Genomic DNA, 17,991 nt, shown 5'->3' on the forward strand with positions numbered 1-17,991 from the left:
AAATGTGAACGCTTCATTCCCTTTGCATCTGTCACAACAATGTTTTGTAAATTGTGTAATGCACATATTTTTTAAAACGTCACAGAAGTGATGTCTGTTGGTGCCGTATTACATGCATCTTTCTGTTTTCTGTATCATTCGAGTATGAATGAGGGAACTAAGGTCAGCTCCTTAGTTCATGTTTTACTTGCTCCAACGAGTTGAGGTGTGCTAACCGGAATGAATGTGTTTTCCAGTTGCCCATACAGATTGCTATTCTGAAGCATGCTGGCGAGGTTGATGGCAAAAGTACTGCAGCTCACTTAGCTGTCCTTGCTCCGGACCACGTGAAGATGTACACATTTCCCAATATCCCAGCTTTCGACCCAAGTGATGTGAGCATTACACTGTTTATCATTATAAACTCAGTGCTTCCGTAACAGGCAAACATTCTAATTTTTAACACATGCCCTTTGCCAATTGTTTCTTATGGCTTCTCTGCGGCAAAATGATAAAAACAAAATTGGCTAAATCTGGTTGTTTCTTAATAATGATTCACTTGATTAATCACAAATGTGCCATTGTACACACGCGCTGATATTTCATCAAGTTTTGTATTCTACAAATCACTGAACTATGTTCTTCGAAGCTACTATGCATGTATAACATGTACTCTAACATGTATTATGTTGACAACATAACAATGTTATGTCGTCAACAAATGTTTTGTTTATGTATAATGTACGGCAGCACATTCCATAGTGTCTACTTTCATGCCACACTGTCTTCAGCAGGCAGTCGCTATCATGCAATATGCCGTGCTATAACAATATTCTTAATTCCAGTAATATTTATTTGGAGGAGACATTGCAGGAAACACTGATAAGCACACTTCATCTGCTGATATTGTTTAACCATTTTAGTAACTGAGTGGCTAAGTGTGATTTATACAGGCATGAATGTTTTTTACAAGTTTACCTGACTATATGAATGAATTTCTGATGGTTCACCGATGTGTTGATGCACCAATTGCGATAATGTGTTCTTTTGAAGTAAATTACAAACTATTGGACCATCATTATGCTGTTTCTCATTATGAAATCGAATGAGTGCACTTGTTTTTCTTCCATGGAAGGGGTAATGGCATTATTGCGTGTAAATTGATGCAACCTAACTTCTAGATTTGCTTTATATGTATGCTCTCGTGTGGTTCTCACGAGACCAACTGGTGCAGGGTGGCATTGAATCTGCAAAAAAAAAAAAAAAAAGTTTTTTGCCCTGCCTCTGTTCTTTGTGATGTTTTAATTCTTTATTGTGAAACAAAATAAATGTGTCACATTTCATATTTCTCTTGGTGAGCAAAACCGGCATTAACCTCATGTAGACATAAAAGGAAACTGCCTGTCAATCATGATGAGTAGTGATTGTGCAACAGCCTTGTAAGGAGCATCGTGCTCATGGGCTGTTTGAACCTACGGACTTGAGTCAAGCTTGGCCTTACTTGAGACCATGAGAGCGAGGAGCAAGGAGCCCAGTATTTTGTTAATTACAACTACTTGAGGCCCGTGTTTTATGCCTTTGAGACACACTGCTTATTCAAAACTACAGTGAAGTTGCATCACTGGTTGAGGAATAGTGAATTCTGTGTACATAGTGTACATAGTGTACATAGGTCAAATGTCTCTCTGTTTTACGACTATGCTGTTAGTTTTATTATTTTATTTATAGCTTAAAGTCAGCTTTTATAGTTGGTTTATAGATAGTTACTATAGGTTGTAGCTATACCTCAATGTTTATTAGTTTAATATTTGATTCTGTGGTACCAGAGTTAACAGCATCAAACTGGAGGTGTTTTTTAAGCATTGGGGGCAAACCTGAGCTGTCTTATCAGAAAAGTACGAATTTTGTCTAATGCTCTGTGATGATTAAGGTATGTTGCAAGTGATTACAAGCTTTCAAAACAACTCCACGACCTGGAGCAGCCTGTGCACTGTGCATTCTTGTTTGTGAAATAGGTGTTGCTGCTTTTTCCTGGAGAGAATGCCCAGCCCTTCGAGAAGCTGTGGGAGAGCAGGCAGAATGGCCAGACAGCTGGCCCATGTGTCATTTGTGCAAAGGAGCATTTCAACATTCCTTGGAAGACGTTAATATTTATCGACAGGTATTTGTCCCTGCTGTGCATTTTTATTCTGGCATCAAAGTTTTTTTTCTTTTCAAGCATACAGTGGTATTAACAAGTATGTTAACTACATAGCACTCCTTACTAGTACATAGCTCCTTATTTTTGTATATGATAGATGCTTACTGAGGATGACGGAAATTTTTAGTGTGGGCTGTTTTTGTAATGATGGTTTTCTTTTGTTCCTGTTAATCTCAGGAGGCTTTTTGGTTGTAGAGATTTTATGTCACAGAGGTGCGGCATTGCTGATGTTTTTCTGAGCAAAATATGTGGCCCTATCCATAATGCAGTCGACTTCTGTTAAAACGACTCTGACGGGACAGCCGAAAGTGATCGAATTATCTGGCGGGGGTTGAATTAAACAAAATGCAGGAAAAATGCCAAAACATACTGCTGATTCATTTGGCAGTAATTTGGCAATGATTCATTTGGCAGGCTAATACGCCCCCCAAAACCACACGCGCGCCTACTTTCTGTGTCCAAAGTAGAAATCTAACACGCACCTCATTTTTTAGCAAGATATATTGTTGGACAAGGGCGGCAGGTTTCCTAAAGTCAGCTTTGCAACACATTTTTTTAAAGTCAGCTCTGCCGCAATACATCGAGGTTATGTGGTAAATATACGACTGTTGCGAAGGTGGTTTTGGTTTCGGGTACAATTGCACCGCGCTGGCTATATTCGGCCCAATTTTCTTTTAAAGACATGAAGGCGTGCATTAGAATCTGGTGAAAACCGCAATCAGACATTGTGAGTTACGGTTATTGCTTAGAAATTTTCCTAGGGGGGGCTCGAAATAGGCATTTTCGAGAGATGACCTGTGTTCAATGCATTCACTCTCCCCTAAGCCCCTCTGAGACAGACGCTGCCACTAAAGAAGCCGCTATCGGGGCCTCTATAGGGATCAGGTGCATGCGTTGTGACTGGTCAAGTTCAAATTATCCGGCGAAGGCCAATTGTAGGGTCAAAATAATGAAAGTTCGGGCCCATAGAAATGCATGAACGCCGGCCGGGATCTTTGGTTTTTCTTGAATTAACCGAAAAGTTGAATTAACTGAATTCGAAATAGCGGAAGTCTACTCTATTACTACATGTAGATGAGCTTGTGCATGTCAACACAAGATGGTCGCCATTGGAGCTCAAGTTTCTTCACTACGTTCATTGTAAAGGTTCATGCTAACTTCAGCTCTAGCAGTTCCAGCCACAATGTAGTATGTAGCCACAACTGTTATATTGAGACTACGTAAATGCTCATGCCGTTGCTCAAAATGAGCTCTGATTGCTGTACGTTTCCACATTGTTTAATTAAAACACCCAATTACAGTGGACTCTCTTTAAGCGGAACTTCAGGGGACCAGTGAAATTGGTTCTGCTTATCAGGAGTTTCATTTACTGAGAGGCAAAACTTGAGCATTGCATGAATACAAAACCAACCAACCAACCATGAGGATGATGTTCCGTTTAAGTGGCAGTTCCGTTTAAGCGATTTCTGTTTATTGTGATTCCACTGTACATTCCATTTTGTGCATAAGAGGACATAAATGTGTAAAGAGTGCATTTATGTTTTTTGCAAATGTTTGGACTTTTTCTCCTAACTTGCATATTTCAGCCAAACAGAAACAAAAGTTTGCTTTGTTGAAACCATTACGAAGTCAGGCCTCTCATTTTAGCTGTTGGATTGATGTTACGTTTACTTCATTGTCTCTGATTATTTGTTATATCAGTGTTCATTATACAGGGTGTTTCTTTTTAAGACCGTGCAGAATTTAAAAAAAAAAACAAAAAAACATCCCCTGTGGCAGTTAGTGTAATTGTACTCCTTGAGCTGGATGACTCAAAGCGGCCTACATTACTCGCATGAGAAATCAAATTGTATAATTAATTATTTAACAAAAATTCACTAATTATATTTTTTATTAAATTGCATTATGGCACATGCTGCAATGCATTAATCGTACCTGGGGAATTTGCAAGGCATATCTACTTGGAACAAATTTTCAGGATGACACAAGTTTTGAGATATTCATTCTCCATGTCCATGTTGAAATATACGGGCATTCCAGTTGCTTTTATGCTTCAATGCATACAACGGCATTTTGTTAGAAAGGTAAGTGGAATGACAGTAGATTTTTACTGCAACTTTTATGGCGTATATCTTGAAACCTGTGCCACCCTAAGAACTCGTTCAAGGTGCATATGCCTTGCAAACTCACTGGCTAAAATTTGTTAATTGAAATATGTGCCGTAAAGTAATTAATTAAACATCGATTAGTGATTTTTCAATTTGTTGATTTTGCATATGTCAATGATTTCTCGTTCAAGTAATGACTGCTTCTTTTAGTAATTCAGCTCAGTGACTAGAATTATGCTATTTGCCACAGGTAATTTTAAAAAATTCTGTATGATATAAAAAAAAAACGATATACAGTCAATTTTTCTTATTTCGACCTTGAGGTGATTGACAGAATTGATCGAATTATTTGGCAGGTCGAATTAAAGAAGCAGAAATATTTCCCTAATACACCGCTGCTTCATTTGACAATATTTTCCAGGTTCTAACACGCACTTGCTTTTTATGGGTTCATAGAAAACAATGTGCGCCCAAATATACTGCGCACCGGATTTTTATTTTTGCATGCCACGGGTTCTAGCAATCAGAAACATGAGACGTTTTTGGAGTTTTATTTATGCTTATTGCCCATCGCTGTAAATATTGGTCGCTGTCCATGGACCACAGCCTGTGACTCTACTTGCGGTCTGCATTCCTCAAGTCACTCCTCTGCAACGCAAATAGAATGGTGTGGCCCACGCCTGGACTGAACCACTTCGCCAGTTAGTCTTGCGGCGATGCAAGTTTCAAGAGTGGCGAAAACACGTGTCGCGACTCTGTAGCCGCTAGCTTATTGTGTAAAATACTAACTGGTATTTTAACTAAAACATGTTGGCGGCTCTTGGTTGGGATTCATGATAGCAGAGTGCTGCACGGCAGGATGAGGACCGAGAAGAGTTTTCACACCCACACAGCTCTACTTTCAACTTTATTGAAAGGAAAAAGATTGGGGTAGCCGAAGGCACCCCAATCAAGTTGGTGGCTCTGCCCATGACGGAACTGTCAACTACATGCGCAAGAATGTCAACATTGAGAGGCGCACACCAAGGAACCGACACGTGCCAAACAGCTTAATCGCAATCCGCTTGCACTTATGCACGGCTATCTCGATAACTCGAGAAACCGCATATCTTTTTCTGATCACACCACTGAAGGCATGCTCACACACTTTTCTTTCATTTTTTTTTTTTTAATTTCATAAGCCTCAAGAATTTCTCTCGTCATTCTGCTTTGGGCCCGATACAAAATAGCATTTTTATCAAGGACCTGGACGCAGCCGAACTCCCAGCAATGCATGCCTAAACGGCCTGAAATAACTTTTGTGGCATTATAATTATGCTCTTTTATCATCATCATCATCGTCAGCCAGGGGCGTAGCCAGGTGGGGGGGGGCTGATGGGGGCCTCAGCCCCCCCCCCCCCCCTCCGAAATTTTTTCGTGCTGGCATGCACTGCCGACCAAAACAACCACTGGTGCTGGGAATCATTTTGGATTTTGTCTACAATGTCTTTTTCGCGCTCGAAAAGACATTCCGGCACGAACATTGGGAACTCGGACTGGATTTCGTGGCAATCCCCTTGCATCTGGAGTCATATAACGTAAGGAGCCCCATTCGAGCACAAACTTTCAATGGCTTCTCTATAGCGAGCGGGCGCGTTCTGCCTAAACGCGGTTTCGATTCTATGCAACAATCTACAGGTAATTGTTGGCATGCTGTGTCGACATCCTCTGTAGAGTCGCAATTTGAACATTCAACTGTGCGCTGAAAATAAAAACGGCAGAATGATATCTGATCGGAAATGAGGTTCCCGGCCCAGCTTCTAAATTTCCTCCAACATTATATTGCACTATGCGTTGTTATTACTTCTCTTTTTTTCTCCCTTACGTATTCGAACACACTGGTTTCTCGCCTGGTAAAGTCCAGGCGAGAATTCATGCATTGCTATAAATGAAATACTCGTTTAGTGCGAAGGCGAAAGCATGCCACTTTGGTTAATTCGACCCCCACCAGCGTCGCCTCGCGCCCGCACTAGTTACTAAAACTTGAAGAGACAAGAAATTGAGCAGACGGTGTTGCTCCTTCCCTATAGGTGTGAAGTTGCTTTACTTTACTGTTACTTTACTTTAATTTTGAAAACATCGATTTTCCTTTCACTCCAATACTGATCAGTCAGTGTTTAAGCATGTCGGAGCTCATCGCCGCATGACGGTCAAGTCGCTCTTCGAAAGCAAGAAGCAGAAATACACGACAGACCAATAGCGGCACCCAGGATCTCTGCCAGGGGGGGGGTTGACAGTTTGCTTTAGTTTGCCATTACCATCTAAACAGCACTAATTTCAATTTCTTCACGGGAAATTGTCAAAAAATACGCTTTTTGCACAAGTTTGCGAGTGTGCAGACGATTGCGCGTCTTACATCTTAGTTGCAGAACTCAAAGGCGCAAGGAAAGAAAGGGGGTTAAACAAAAGGGGAGGTTAATTCGGCCTCAGGGGCGAGAGGTTACAACCCCCTCCCTCCCCCCTCTGTCGGTGCGCCACTGCGACGGACTACTTTGAGCAATACAAATGACGTGAAATTGTTTTTTTTTTCTTGTAGAAGGCTACAGCGCAGAACTGACGAAGACAGGAGAGGCACACAAAATAACAGACACAGCGCTGACTTTCAACAATAATGTTAATTTTGACAGTGCAAAGCTAGTTTTATACTGAACACTTGACAAAAGGAAAAAAAAAACAACTAGAAGATCACACATGCACACAGAACCTGCTCATAACGCTATCGCACCCTGGCATTTGAATCTAGGAAGGTGAGCTCGTTTTTTACACAAGGCTATCAACGGACAGCCGATGCACTTATTTCCTGCACATGCAATTGCGGCAGCCTCAGTAATTTCTCTAGTAAGGCTGTATTTGCTTCTAGATAGAATTTTACATTTTTTGAAGACAGGTCTGCACCCACAGTCGCGACAGTGCACAACCAGATGACCTTGAATTGTGTTGTAAACATTGTTGTGGTGTTCTCTTAGCCGATCTATGGTGGCTAGAAGGGGCAGTGTGACGGGCACGTTATGCGCGCCTTGGGAGAGGAACGCACGAAACAGTGGTGCAAATTTTCAGTGCCTCAAGGGGCACTGTTGTTGTCAGGAGCGCGAAGAATCTCCAACGCAGCGGCCATCAGAGCGTTGACCTTGTGCTCCGGCTGCTACACGTGCAATCCTACTGACGTGATATGTCGGCGTGCGCGTTTAGTGAACGCGCTTGGTTGCTGTGTAAATGAAAGTAAATTTAGCTTTCACACTTTTCAGTGAAGAAGTGCGCAAAGGCATGTTTCTGTTTAGATCAGATGTACATCAGTGCTCAAATTCAGTGTCTGCGACAGAACATCTTGTGAGACGCCTGAGCCTGCTTATAGTTATAATGAAGTCAAGGTACCCAAAACGTAGACTTAGACCATCATCGGAAGATCCTGCAGAACTTGAGGCATTTCTTGTATTTTTAAACGAATAGGAACAAGCTTAAAAAAAATGCAGAGGTGAGTTCGTAAGCAAAAGTACTGCTGCCAGTGCTGTGGTCCTTGCTTAAAGCAGATTGAATGGCAGAGGCAGCACCATCAGTGTTTCCGACCTCTAGTGTATGCCCAACAATGTCTTGTATGCCAAATACAACACTGTTGTTTGTGCCTGCTGACGAAGTGTGGAGCAGAGCATTGACAACCTGTGCCGGGCAGTTTCCAGATTTTGGGGATCACGCGAGGTTGTAAAAACTTAGAAAATTTACTGTTATAAGAAATTGCTCTGGGCTTGCATGGTCATTAGTACCTGAATATTGCCTTATTATGCCGAAAAAGTTTTCGAGCTTGTACTGACTTAGTCTTGACGTCAACAGGTACTTGAACCACACCGAAGATGTGAGATACTGCATAAGTGAGAGTGTGCTGTGTATGGTAACATGCATGCCTTCAGCTATGCAGTAAAAAAAAGGCATAGCCGTCTGGTTTTTTACGTGGCTGGCTATGTAGCTAGAAAGTTTAAAATAAAAAGTTCTTGTGGCATGTGTGCATCAACACTAGCCACAAAACAGCAAGGCGTAGTGGACAATGAACATAATCAGCTTATAAACGTTTCGACTGTAGAGGTTTGTTGTGCACTGGGGATAACTTGGCATGCTTGTAATGACATTAGAAGAAGCGTTAACTTTTTTTTTTCTACTGAGAAGCGGCAGGCTTTCAGCTTGCATGATTTTATGTTCCTCAATACTGTAAAGCTTCATCAAGTTGGATGTCAAAACCATTGCAAAGAACTAACAGCACAAATATTTCAGTTTTTATGTGCTGACACGCTTGCATTTTTGCACCAAATTACTCAGCAAAGATTGAGCTGTACAGAGGGAAAAACAGAAGCTCCTTAAGCTGAGAAGGTGCCTGTAGGTCGAGACGAGTGCAATTTACACGCTGGAAAAAGTGCAATTACCGATACAATTGCAAATGATTAAACGGTCTAGTCCATGCTGTCCATGACTTACGCCAAATAAAGTCATAGCGCATTTTTTTTGTACTGTGTTCTTTATGACTAGCCTTGCAATGTAAACATATATTGACACTAAAAGCCGTGCTGGAACTTAATTTCTATTGAGTAATGAACTGCTAACCACATCTCGAATGTCATTTTCTGCCGGGTGGTGAACCGAGGTATGATAATGGTGACAGAATGTTTCAGCAAAACCAACTGGATGCGTCCAGCTTTATTATTATGATTATTATTATTATTATTATTATTACTACTACTACTAATGGCGACAAGCGGTTGCTGGTTATTTATGCTTCGCAGTAGCATGCAGTACCGCCAGAGTAAAGGCACATCGTTATCTTGCTGCACCCTTGTGAAGCACACGATTCAGTTTGTAATGTATAAATGTAGACCACTCTTCGGAACTTTTTTGAGTTCCGGCCCCGCAATTGGAATAAGTTTCAGTGGGAACAGCAGCGTGTTTTTAAAAATCAAATGTGGTGTATGACCAAAGAAAAATAATGCGATGCGCAGCATGAATTAAAATTTTATGCTGAATTGGAAAACTGTTGTTGACATGACAAATATTAGCCGACCTAGATTATCGTTGCGCTGAATTTAGTGCATCATATCATGGCCCGGATAACTTGGCAAATAAATAAAACCACTGAGGTGCACCATATATGCGAACATTAACACGCAACATCTGCATGCGTCGCAGAAAATGCGGAATTATAGCCACGCTGCTAAACGCGCTCCCAACGTGCGCAGCGCCACCTGAGCCGGCCGCCATGTTGCATTGCAATCTTGTGCAGCTCTTCGCTCCCGCCCGTCGCACTGCCCCTTCTAGCCACCATAGCCGATCGTTAATGCATCGACCGGTTTGCCCGATGTAGACTTTACCACATGATTATTACATTATTGTTGAAATTCAGTGCTGTCTCTGTGTTTTTTTGTGTGATTCTCCTGTCTTCGTCGATTCCGAACTGTAGCCTTCTACGATCTACAACCAACAAGCCCAACTGGTTACTTTGCTCGTTCTTTTTGCCGCCGTTTGTTGATTGAACCTTTCGGATAATTCGTCTAAATCTTGCGGTCCTGCAAGGGTCGAATTAACGGGAGTCGACTGTAGCATGATCCACGGAGAGTCCGTCCCAGAGTGGCTTTGCTTTTCTTGCACGCCGCTTCCTTGTGCTCGCACGGTCGTCATCTCCGCTGAAGTACGTGGAAGCAGACCAAGAGGATCTACCTTGACGCCAAGATTAAAGGTAATCCCCTATACGTTTAATGCAGCCACAGACATACAGTGCATGCTGAGGCGAATGTGGATTTCGCGTTGTGATGAGTGTCTCCTTTGAGGAGGCATTACGAGCACAAGCTGGAGCAGTACATGCGCCATGTGGCATCCGTATCTGCAATGTGCAGTTGGGCTGGAACACCGAGGCATCGCGTTTTGCCGATCAGCTATAACTAGTGTGCCTTTGTTGCGAGTAGTCCGTGCGTTGGATACAGTTCGGTTCCTTTCGAGCAGCGGGAGAAAAAAGGCAATATGTGCTAGCGGTTAAAAAAAAATGTGTATTTAGCTTTTGCATCTACAAGCTTGTAGATGCTTTGTACCAAGCCGAATTGCCATGAGTCGAGTGATATTTTGTCAGTGCTCACCACAAACTGAAAAGCCGAGGCGCATGAAAAAGCTCCGAGTGCTGTGAAAAACTCCATAGATGTGGCCCGTGTAGCGCAACACAGTGACTATACGGAGCTCAAGCACAGGATGAAGTGCACCGAAAGCTGTGTAACCTGAGATACACCTGTTGCCACCGCCCGCGGCTGCATGCACTGATGGCATATCTGCCGGCCGGAGCTTTCTGTCGCGGGAGCGCATTCGCTGTACGTGTGCATGCCGATGACTCGAGATCACATGTTTACCTCAAGCGTCTTCCTAAAGCACGATAGTTTGTCACAGAACGAGTGAACAGCGACGGCGGTGGTCGCACAGTGACCCGTGGGGAAACACAGCTGAGGTCGGGGAGTCTCTCGAGGAGCATGCGTCGTGCACACATGCGGGATGTACGGTCGTGCCTATTGAGCATTAATGCCACTGGCAGACAACTAGTTGGCCACACTATATCGCTTACAATTACAGCCGCTTTGAGTGCTCCATATGTAGTACACCCTAAATGCGGAATTTTTATAAAGCGGAACCGGCGCTCTTTGCCTTCTATGACATCAGCCGCGCGGGGTTGTATGTCATGGTTGTTTTTGTTAGTGTCGCAGAACACGTGTATAGTAGCGATCTTGTTTAATTTTTACTATTCAAAGATAGTAAACATGATAGGATCGCCAAGCGCCGCACTTACCAATTGTTCAGTTCTGTAAACTTTGATTTTACTAACGTCAACCCTGACGAAAAATACTCTAACATCCGAACTTGGGTGGATGCATTACACCAAGTATGAAGAACCTATAAAATGTGTGCACGCATGTATAGATTTTAGACGCGTGGCGGCCGTTTGCTCCAATGCCGTGCATGGCTGGCGTGTGCAGGCCTCCCGTGCGCAGTGCTGGAGGGCGGCCGTTCGGCGTTCTGGCGCCCTCAGCGGGGCAAGCCGTCCAGCTGGCTGGCCACGGCCGAAGCCGTCCACCTGGCCATCACTCGGTTGTTGGCATTGCAGGGTTGCGCCGGACACGTTGACGACCTGCTGTTCTTCTTCAAGTTCTTCTATGCCAAGATACGGTCGCGCTACAGCCAGGTAGGTATACACTGCGAGTCTCAGCTGCTGGCTGCGTGCCCGTTCTGGAAGATCGAATGCACTCCCGAAGGAGCCATTTGCACTGGCGAGCGTGCGTTGCTCTCAGTCCAGAAGAGTTGGCAGCTTCCCTGCCCTGCCGTGTAGACAGTGGCCTTAGCAGTATCACATTCGCTCAGGTCCGTGCTGGCGAAGCAGCTAAAGGCTGGTAGGGACAGAACGTTCAAAGCAAATACTGAAGTGGCCTTCCCCAACTTGAGCACTGAAATGCCACCTCAAATGCAAGTGGAAATCCCTATTCCTTGCATATTGCATGTGACTAAGTGCCGACAACGAAGACCGCGCCAGCGTGCAATGTCAGAGTCTTGTGCTCAAGGGACCCAGTGGCGTGCTGCTGCTGTGCATGTGGCTTGAATCCTGGCCGCCGCCTCCTGATGAGGGCGCAATGCAAGTACGCGTGTGTACCACGCCTTTAGGTGCGCGTTAGAGGATGCCACTTGCTAGAAATTGATCCGGAGCCCGCTATCGCGTACGTTGCTTTTGGACGCTAATGTTAATTCCATCAGGCTTTACAAATATCTAATGTTATGAAATAATGTTTCCCACATGTTGTCCTTGGTATCATTGTTTGTTGGCTTCTTATGATATGATTAATAAAAATCGGCTGGCTAACACTCCCAGGGTTAGTTCTAGTTGTAAAACATAAATACCCCAGAAAGCGGTTGGGAAAACGGCTCCGCAGTAGCTCAATGGTGAGAGCATCGCACACGTAATGCGAAGACGTGGGTTCGTTCCCCACCTGCGAACAGTTGTTTTTTCATCCCTTTTCATTTCCATTCATTTATCATTGCTTTAATTCAATTAGTAAGTACAAGTAATTTCCCCTATGTTGTCCTTGGTGTCATTGTTTGTTGGCTTCTTATGATGTAATTAATAAATATCGGGCCCCTCAGTTCCCTTTCTTCTGAGTTGGAAAGATGTGATTAATGTTTAAAGGGCAATCACGGAGATGTTTGATATGGCTAATAGAAATAGGAACATGTCTTCCATTTTTCTTTTAACAGCAGAGCTGTTTAAGCCCGCCATTAGTCCATTAGTCGTCCACAAAAAATGTGGGCCGATCATGGCGGCAGTGCAGAAAAGGTCCAAGCGCAATGGCACATATCCCTGTGAACTAGCGAAGCTCAGCCTGGCTAAGTCTAGCTAAGCATGGTTGGGACTACTTAAGCTTAGTCAGTCATCGATAGCCAATCAATAGCTAATCGATAATTGATCAATAATTAATGAATTCCGGAAAATGCTGAGGATACGTGGCCAATACCTTGCGATAGCCGATCAATAGCCAATTGATAGCCAATCAATGGCTAATCGATAATCGATCAATAATCAATGAATTTAAGAAAATCTTGGGGATGACTTGGTAGTGCTTAGCTTAGCCCAAAAGCCAAGACTAGCTAGGTGCCCATCAGCTCTGCTGTCTCTTTAGCATTGCGCCTCCACTGTAAGCTACGCTAACTTTTTTTTTTTTTTTTCGTTTCGTGAAATGGTGTTGCGTTCATCTCACAATGGCTGGGATAACCTGACACGTGGGTGACATTGCCACAACGCGCATGTAATGGTAGCAGGGAAATGGCAGTGACGAGGTCAGTTCGCGAAGGCTCTCTCTATTTTTTTTTTTTTTTTTTTTTACTGGCGGGTAGAGCAAGAGGTTGGCGACTCCTACACAGAGTAGATCCTTCTTGGTCGCAGGGCTTAGGAAAAAGATGAGGCAAGGCAAATCTCGCTAGTACTCGGGACCAGTGAAGTAGTTCCTGGGCTCCGAAAGAATTTTGGGTGCTATCACGCAAACAGGCCCTGTCGCCTGATGCCACGTTTTCAATTGTAAGTGGCGAGAAGTACAACTTGACCGTACTTCTGCGCATATAACTCGCACCAACATCTCAAGAGATTGAACAGTTAATTCGGGATGTGGTCTGTACACTTGTATACGAATTTCGCCTTGACGTGTGGCTTCGCGGCATCGTGGATATCGCATTAGCGTGTGGATTCACGACAGCGCGTGGTCGGCTGCTGTGAAGCCACACTTTCAGGCAAAAGTTTCCGCCATTCAGTTTCGATATCTTGCAGGGAAGCCCACCCTCAGCCCCGCGTGCGGTGATTGAGCTCCCTCTGTCATAGTTGGACCATTCTTTTCGGGCCTTTCAGCTGCAGTTAGTGCACGCAGCGAATAAGAACTCGACTCGCGATGAGCGTCGCTCGACGGCAGTCTCTTTATGGCGCAGGAGAAGCAGAGCGTTGTCAGTGTCGCCAAAGAAATGGGGGAACAGAGCCGCTGGACGAAGACACGAGGCGTGCAATCCACGAATGGAGTCTGTTTTTACAGGGACTTGAGCGTTGCTGTATACAGGTGTTTCCCCGGGTTATGCGCACAGATTCTCTTCTTTCTTAATTTTGTTTGTATTTTTGTTATTGGGGGTGTTAATTATATTCGGAGGTGAGTTATATGCGTAAAAATACGGTATGTGGTGCACTCCTTTATTCTTTATTCATACATGACCCGCAGCGCCGTTAAGGCATTATTGAGGGGGACAATAATGAGGTAAAACGTATCAACATTCGCGCGGTACACCACATCTGCAATTAGTGTATTCATAGCGACAATGGTACGTGGAAAAAGAGAATATTTAAAAAGATCTGCCATGGAAAGGTACGTCCTAACCTTAAATGAATGGTCTTTATGGGATAAAACATAATGCGAGGGCGTCAGCTAGTGTTATCAGAAGATTCCCGTATAATTATGGAAAATTGAACAAAACACCGTAAGACGCAGCGTTCTCCGCCATTCAGACAAAAAGATCCAACCAAGTTCTTTTTCCGTTGCCGTTACTCTTGTCGTTTGGCCATATATCGCTCAGGCCAAACCTTGCCGCGACAGACTGGATTTATTCTAATGAATTAATGTCGGATCCCATACAGAGCAGGCATACTCCAAAACTAGTAAAACATGTTTTATAAGCTGCTTCTCTTACGCTTGCATGTTTTAAACTTCGTTGCAAGAAACCAAGGGCATGCTCTAACTACTGTCCTAACAATTTCTGACCAAGAGTCATCCTCTGACAGCATAACACCTAGATATTTGATTGGGGAATAATTTTTTTTTTCTCGGTCACTAACAAGTACATATATCTGATTTTGTTAATCTTTCTTTCAAAGCTAAAGTGCACACATTTGTTTATGCTAAGGGACATGCTATTAATGACACACCATTTTTCTGTGCACTTCAGGTCGGTGGCCAGTCGAAAACAATTTGTCTGGTCAGATACCCTTGCATACTATACAGTATACATAATCATCCGAAAATAATCGTATTTGGGGTTCGATACCATCACAAATATCATTAATGACAACAAGAAAGAGAAGGGGCCCCAGCAATGGAGCTCTGTGGTACACCAGACCGGCAGCATCATCCGAGCATCTTCCACTTAAAGCAACTCTTTGCTTGCTAGACAACAAATATGTTTGTTGTCTAGCAGTTGTGTTAATAACAGTTGTGTTAGTGTTAATGTTAGCAAATTTCTGTAACAAGAGTGAGTAAGACACCACGTCGTACGCTTTTCTGAAACCCAGAAATATGCAATCTAATTCATCTCTGTTATCCAGCCAATGAGTAATTTCATGAAAAAGAAAATTAAGTAGTTGTGTGGTGCAAGAAAGGCGTTTTCTAAATTTATGCTGCCGTTTGGTTGAATACCCAACGAAGATTAAATGACGAAAGTAAAGTCCCATTCAAAATATGCTCGAGTAGTTTGTAACATGTAGGAGTAAATGGGTCTTTACTTGAGACGTTGTTCTTGGAACTGCTCTTGAATATGGGTACAGAATTAGCAACTTTCCAATAATAAGGAAGGTTAATGTCTAAGAGGGATTTGCTATAAATTACATAGAGGTGCATCGCTACTGCGCAAGCACAACTTTTAATGCCCCCAGGGAATTTATCGCCTTTGAGATGTGAGCCTTGCTCTTTTTTGGGCAGTGAGAGTGTTACTCCGTAAATTTACTTTGCACCTTGACTTGCTGGGCTGGATGGAAGTGTAGGTGGTGGAGGAGGAGGTGAAACTTTATTAATAGAGTAAGCTATGCGCGGCTTATTCCTGGGTGGTTCCCTCTGACAGGGCTCCACTGGCAATCGCGGCTCGCCGGGCCTGGTCGAGGGTTGCCAGTTGGCTTCCCAGGTCCAATTCGGAGAGTCTTGCCTCCCAAAACCACGTAGTGAGTGTGTGTGACGTGACTCATGACGAGATTGCCTCGTCCGGTCTGTCTGTGCATTGGTGTGTTATGTGCACGAGTGTCGCTGTGTGTGTGCTACACCAGGGACATGTCCGGGACGTATATCTGTCTGGGGAGATGGCGTGTAGGCGGGACAAGTGTGGGTATGTGTTTGTTTGCAGGCAGCGCCAGTCCCTAGCCTAGAGTCCATTGAGAGCTTTGTGCGGGGGAGCGTATTGTCTTCTTGCAAGACGTTGGTCCTCCAGTATTTGTTGACTTGTGGTTAACTCATGGGTCGCTACTCGGTCTGTCGGGGGCTAAAGGATGGTGTGGTCTGCCGCTCGGCTAATGAGACCTCGAGCTGCCAGTCCGCCTCTTCGTTGCCCCGCAGGCCTTCATGCCCGGGACACCAGACGGTGCCCCCTCTAGTGAGCGGCCCAGGATTTGAATGGCTTGTATAGGGAGTGTTCCATTCAGGTATAAATGACACGCCGCTTGTGAGTCCGTAAGGACGCGAGCGAATCTTTGCTTGCTCTCGGCGTCATGAAGTGCGAGAGCGATCGCTGCTGCTTCTGCTGCTGCGCTGCATGTGGCGCGGATGGAGGCAGAGGCAATGAGGTTCCCCTGATTGACAGCGGTGATTGTGTATTTCATCTCGTGTCGTGGCGACGAGGAGTACGGGCTAGCGTCCGTGTAGTCTGGGTCTCTGAAACAGCGTTTGTGCAACATGCGGGCACGCGCTGCTCTGCTGCCTTGATTTTGAATTGGGTGCATGTTCTTGGGGATAGGGTCTACTATAATGTTTTCTCTAATTTGGTTAGGGAGGAGTTGTGTTTTTTCTTCGCAGTATTGGGGTGTTAGCGGGTGCCCTAGGCAGTTGAAGAAGGTGCCTTCCCTGTTTCATCTTGTTGAGGCGCTCCCTCTGTGCTATGAGTGTGGTGTTTGCCAGCTCCTCGAAGGTGTTGTATACCCCTAGCGCTAGTAATTTCTTTGTGCTTGTGCCTGACGGTAGCTGTAAAGCCGTCTTGTACGCCGTTCTTATAAGAGTGTCCATGCGCTCGCTCTTAGTCTTGCGCTTAACTTGATACGGGAAGGCATACGTGACACGGCTGATAACGAGGGCTTGTACCAATTTTATGGTTTCGTCCTCTGTGAAGCCATTTTTGCTGCGCGCTATCCTGGCGATGAGTGATGCGATGCTTCTTACTGCGTGATTTAATTTGTCTGAGGCTTCCTTTGTGCCATTGTTCTCCTGGACGTGCATACCCAGTAAGCGTGTTGTCGGGACTCGCTATGTAGGTTGCCCTGCAATCTCGAGATGTATCGCCGGTGCTCGATGTTTCTTAGCTTGCTTTAGCTGGATTTGTAGGTACCGCGACTTGTGTGGGCCACATCTCATTCCTGCTGCTGTTAGATATCACTCGATGTGTTCGATAGCAGTAAGTAAAATGTTCTCTCTGTCACCATATGAGCCCTTGGTGGCCCATAGGGTGATATCGTCGGCATAGAAGGCACATCCGAGTTCTGGGATGTTTTCCAGTTGTAGTGCAAGTTTCCTAAGCCCGATGTTGAAGAGGAAAGGAGATAGTATAGATTCTTGCGGAGTACCCTTCTGTGGTAGATCATATATGCCTGATTGTATGCTTGCTATGCCGATGCGGGCTTTGCGGTGACTGAGAAAGGTGACGTGGTGTATCACAATACACTAGAGAAGTCTAAACAAGACGCTGGCACATAGTTATATGGAGAGGGGTGGAAATTACCATGCATTCAGGGATATGAAGTATGTAGACAGGATGCGAGCGTCGCTATATACCAAAATTGTTTTAACGTGATAGCGTTTAGGGCCCCGTGTCGCAGAAAATCCGGCGTCGGCAACCGGCGTGTGATTGCGGGTGGTGGAGAAAATCATCCAACCACATCGACCGCGCAGGCCCGGCATCGGCGCGATGTGCGATGTCGGCGGGTGGCGGAGAAAATCATCCCCAACCACCCTGACCGCGCAGGCCCTCCACGTGGTGCAAGGTTTTGGTGAACAAAAATTGAATTTCTCATAGTGAAATCCGTCAGAAGAATGGTAAAGTACGAATTTCCCATTTGGCGTCGGATTCGCCGTCGGATTGTTTACCAATCGGCGTCTGATTGTAATTTGAATGTACGAGAAAACCTAATTCTGCTACGAGGAAACACAAATCCCTTTTCTAGCA

General features: G+C 44.4%; 1 protein-coding gene across 1 annotated transcript in view; it reads left to right on the top strand.

Moving 5' to 3' along the window:
* LOC119460551 (tRNA-uridine aminocarboxypropyltransferase 1) overlaps positions 1 to 17,991 on the top strand; it is a 35,900-nt gene that overhangs the window by 623 nt on the left and 17,286 nt on the right. The window contains exons 2-5 of the mRNA XM_037721484.2: positions 237 to 374; positions 1,995 to 2,140; positions 9,993 to 10,039; positions 11,316 to 11,521. Coding sequence (XP_037577412.1) covers positions 237 to 374; positions 1,995 to 2,140; positions 9,993 to 10,039; positions 11,316 to 11,521 — 537 coding nt within the window. The remainder of the gene's footprint in view (positions 1 to 236; positions 375 to 1,994; positions 2,141 to 9,992; positions 10,040 to 11,315; positions 11,522 to 17,991) is intronic.

The sequence above is a fragment of the Dermacentor silvarum genome, chromosome 8 (assembly GCF_013339745.2).
Source record: "Dermacentor silvarum isolate Dsil-2018 chromosome 8, BIME_Dsil_1.4, whole genome shotgun sequence".
NCBI classification, from domain to species: domain Eukaryota; kingdom Metazoa; phylum Arthropoda; class Arachnida; order Ixodida; family Ixodidae; genus Dermacentor; species Dermacentor silvarum.